This window comes from Thalia democratica, chromosome 8 (genome assembly GCF_965202585.1).
Source record: "Thalia democratica chromosome 8, ktThaDemo2.hap1.1, whole genome shotgun sequence".
NCBI lineage: Eukaryota > Metazoa > Chordata > Thaliacea > Salpida > Salpidae > Thalia > Thalia democratica.
In genome coordinates, this window is record NC_139172.1 from 40,370,454 (window position 1) to 40,374,373 (window position 3,920).

General features: G+C 26.6%; 1 protein-coding gene across 1 annotated transcript; it reads left to right on the forward strand.

The window, feature by feature from the left end:
- The first annotated feature begins 652 nt into the window (after positions 1-652).
- On the forward strand, positions 653-3,682 carry LOC145843230 (uncharacterized). The gene is made up of 5 exons (XM_082950692.1): positions 653-859; positions 1,205-1,367; positions 1,663-1,707; positions 2,148-2,394; positions 3,673-3,682. The coding sequence occupies exons 1-5, from the start codon at positions 689-691 to the stop codon at positions 3,680-3,682; spliced, it is 636 nt and encodes a 211-aa protein (XP_082806818.1). The 5' UTR covers positions 653-688.
- Positions 3,683-3,920: the final 238 nt, after the last annotated feature.

Below are 3,920 nucleotides of genomic sequence, written 5' to 3' on the forward strand. Positions count from 1 at the left end.
CTTTCTAAAAGTAAAACAGAAAATATATACTTTACAATTTTAGAAAATTTCTAAGCTTTTAGTACTTAAAAGTATAAAAAAAGGTTGTTGTTAAGATAGCTTAAGTCTAAAGTTTTAATTAATTATGCATTAAGTGTTAGGTTTTAAACAAAGTTTAAGATTATTAATATTAACACATTTACTAAGCTTTTAATTGTGACTTAAAATATAAAAGTTTACATTTTAAAACTAAATCAAAAAACTTATTCGTAGCTATTTAAATAAAAGTTATGTTGATTTTTTATTAATCTATTATTATTAATATTTATTATATTTAGCTATTATTTATCTACTAATAAATGATTTTTATAGCTACTAGTTGTACGAATAAGATTATTTAATGAAAGCAAATCTAGTTAATTACGTAGTGGTTTATAAAAAACATACAGCTTTAAATTTTAGTACTCTTCTGTTTTATTATATTAAAAAATATAGTAGTCTTTGGTAAATGATGGACTTTTGTTCTTAAAAAAATATCTGAACTATACAAGAGCAATTTTTTTTAATTTGGTTTTTATTAAAATGTAAAATATTCTGATGACAAAATGTTTTTCTAGTTTATATCAACTTTGAATTAAAATAAGCTAAATAAGTACTTTTAACACAGAGTTGATAAAACTGTATACATATTACTTATAAAATAATAAAAATGGAAAACCAAATGAGCCAAACAAGAACAATGAACTCTGATGAAAGTCATCACGATGCGGTTTTTATCTTCAAAATTTCAAACGATCCCAGCTTGTCGGAAAAACTGAAAAATATTGACAAACCAGATATTTTTACACCGTTGAAAGAATTTTGCAACAATCAAGTCAAAGTAAGATTTATTTTTTCATAACTAAATTTATTTTTATAGCACAAGAAACCTAATAATTTAAAGAGGTAGAACATTTTAACTAAAATCATTAAAACTATTAAAGTAAAAAATAGTATTTATAAAAAAAGTAGTATAGTAAAACAATATGTATATATACAACATATATAATATATTCGAAAAGTACGATTTCAAAAATACTGGTATATATGTTTCATAAAGCTTTAATTTTTCATAATGAAGTCGTACTTTTCCAATAAATTATTTATAAGTCGTTCAAGTGGGCTCTGTAGAAGGTGTTCAAGTTTGGTTAATAACCTTATTATATATATTTATATTTACACTTAGGAGGAGATAGAATATCTTCAAAACAAAGGGAGTATTTACAAAATGGTGGAACTGTTACTTCATAATGGAGCATGTGGTCGTTTGTTACCTGGATGGAGTAAAACACTGCTGAAGTCTTTAGAAGAAAACAGTTTAGAAGAAATTGCTGATGTTGTTAGACCTGGTAAGTTAATTCGTTCATGTTTTCTTTCCTGTGCCAAATATTTGAAGCAACTTCGATATGAAAGATGTAATTTGTATTATAAATAAAAGAAATACCAGGATTTTTTAATTAGAGGTTTTGGAAAATTAAAAAGTACATTATTTATAATATTTAAATTTGTTAAGTTTGAAGTTATATATACACAAACTAAAGTCGATGATTTTTGTCAGCATTTTATAATTCCTGGTATGTTCAATTTACCGTAAAAAAACTTTCAAAACTGTTGTGCTTTAGTTATTTAAAAACATTTTAACAGCTCGTGATGATTTTTCAAGCTATCAAGAAACAGATGGACTTCACGGTAATTTATTTTTATTTTTATACAAACTCTAAAATTTGATAATATTTATTGTTAGTAAAATAAAGAACAGCTTTACTTCAAGTTTTATGAATGATGACGTAAAAGTGACAAATTAGTTTACATAAAAAGAAAACGACTTTATTACAAGTTCATTAAATTAAAGGTCTTAGTTCTTAATTTTTTTTTATTTTCTTAATAGCTATGCACTTATTTATTTACGTAGAAGAACGTATTCAAAGTAGAACTGTATTAAATTTGAAAAACCTTTTGAAAAGCTTAGACAATAAAGTTATCTGTTTTATAAGTGTCAGAATTTTAAACCTGGTAGTAAGACTTGATTTTAAATTAAAATCAGCTGTTTGCATAAAGTTAATGGTTTTTATTTTTATTTATTAAGTTATGCTACAACCAAAAAAAAAACTACAATTAAAAAATTACAGAAGGATGTCTTATTCTCAAGATCAAAGATGTTCTTCTAGAGAAATGTGGCATTCTGTCTGATCCGATGGGAATAAAAGACACTGAAGAGATGAATCGAAACGTGCCAGTGGTTCATCCTGTCATTAAAATGAGTAGAGATCACTTCAGAAGGAATACAGCATTTGTTGATGGAAGGTATTGTGTGCTTGAAGAAAAAAGAAGGACTTACAAAGATGCTCCTGAAGTTAATTTTGATGACTTAAATGGGTCAGTTTTTCTTTGGGTTTTATTTCCTTAATATTAGTAAAATCTTAAGTTTTAATTTCAGTTATATCAACAAAAACAAATTTATCTATCTATGAAACTACAGTTAAAGTTTCTAATTTAAAATTTGTAGTAACATTATTTACATAAACTCAAAAGATTCCAAGTGTTTAATAAAGTAGTTATTATAATTAATGTTTAATATGTAAGAGTTATGTTAATAGAAAGCAAGTTTGATTGAACAAATATAGTATTTATTAGTTTCCTGTATACAATAGTTTATATAAAAATGTTTATTATGTAAAAAATTACTAGATACTGTGTTACTATCATTAAGCTACTATAAACAAAAGCTTTTCGGTTGATTTTAAGTTTTTGTTCCTTAAATATTACTTAACTTATTATGTTCTTACATTAATAGCTTCAATAAACTAAGCTTTTTCTAATAAAAATATTCTAACAAAAAAGTTTAGTAATCGTTAACTAAGTCTTACTTTTTCAACTTTTAAAGTGAACTAGTTAATTAAACTTTTTTTTTTATAAAAACGTAATGTTCTGAAATATTGTATAATATATAATGTACTTAGAGACGTAATAGAAAATAACAGTTAAAATATGCAGCAGAGTAGCGAACAAATTTAGATCATAGATTGTATTTTAGAATGAATCAAAATCAAAACCAACAGTCTACTGAGTCAAGTGTTTCCGAATTGAATGAGTCTGATCACAGTAAACAACTAAGAATCAATCAAAACCCATACATTTTGCTCATTGGCCCAGCTGGTGCAGGAAAAACCACCCTAAGCAAACGTTGTGTTCTTTCCACATTTAATTGCAATCGATACGCTTTATTCATTCCTCTTATGATTGTGGATCCCCGAAAGCCGATTGGTCTTAAGTATTTCTTGATAAGTTTAGGATTAAGATATTTTTCAAGTGATCATAGTTTTAGTGAAAATAAAGCTGATGAAGCACTTGCCTGGATATTATCCAATCAACACAAAATTACTGTTGTGTTGGACGGATTGGACCAGTCACGGTTTAAGATATTTAGCCGAGAAAGGTCTTCAAATATAGACCTGCGTAACAATTATCTACCTTCAGAACTGATGTTCCTTATTCTTTCGCGAAAAATATTACCTGGCGTGAGAATTATTTTAACTTCAAGACCCCATTTTGTTTTAAACTTCAACCGATTGATACGTCCAGATTTCGTTTTATATCTTGACGATTTGTCTGAATCTAATATGAAGCTTCTAATGTCTTTTTATATCCAAACAGGAGATGTTGAGCAAATAATTTCAAAACTTCAAGAAAAGTCTCCGAGAGTCCAACAACTTATTTACTGTCCACTTTTTCTACGACTTTTTGCTATGCTTGTCAATTTATCTGGCCTTGATGAAGTTTGGAAAACAATAAGGTCAACTGCAAGTCTTTTTGATGAGCTTCTTAGAAGGCTTCAGTATTGTGCACACAATGCAGGAGAGATTTAAGATACAAATGTCATGACTAAGATCATGGAACTAGCT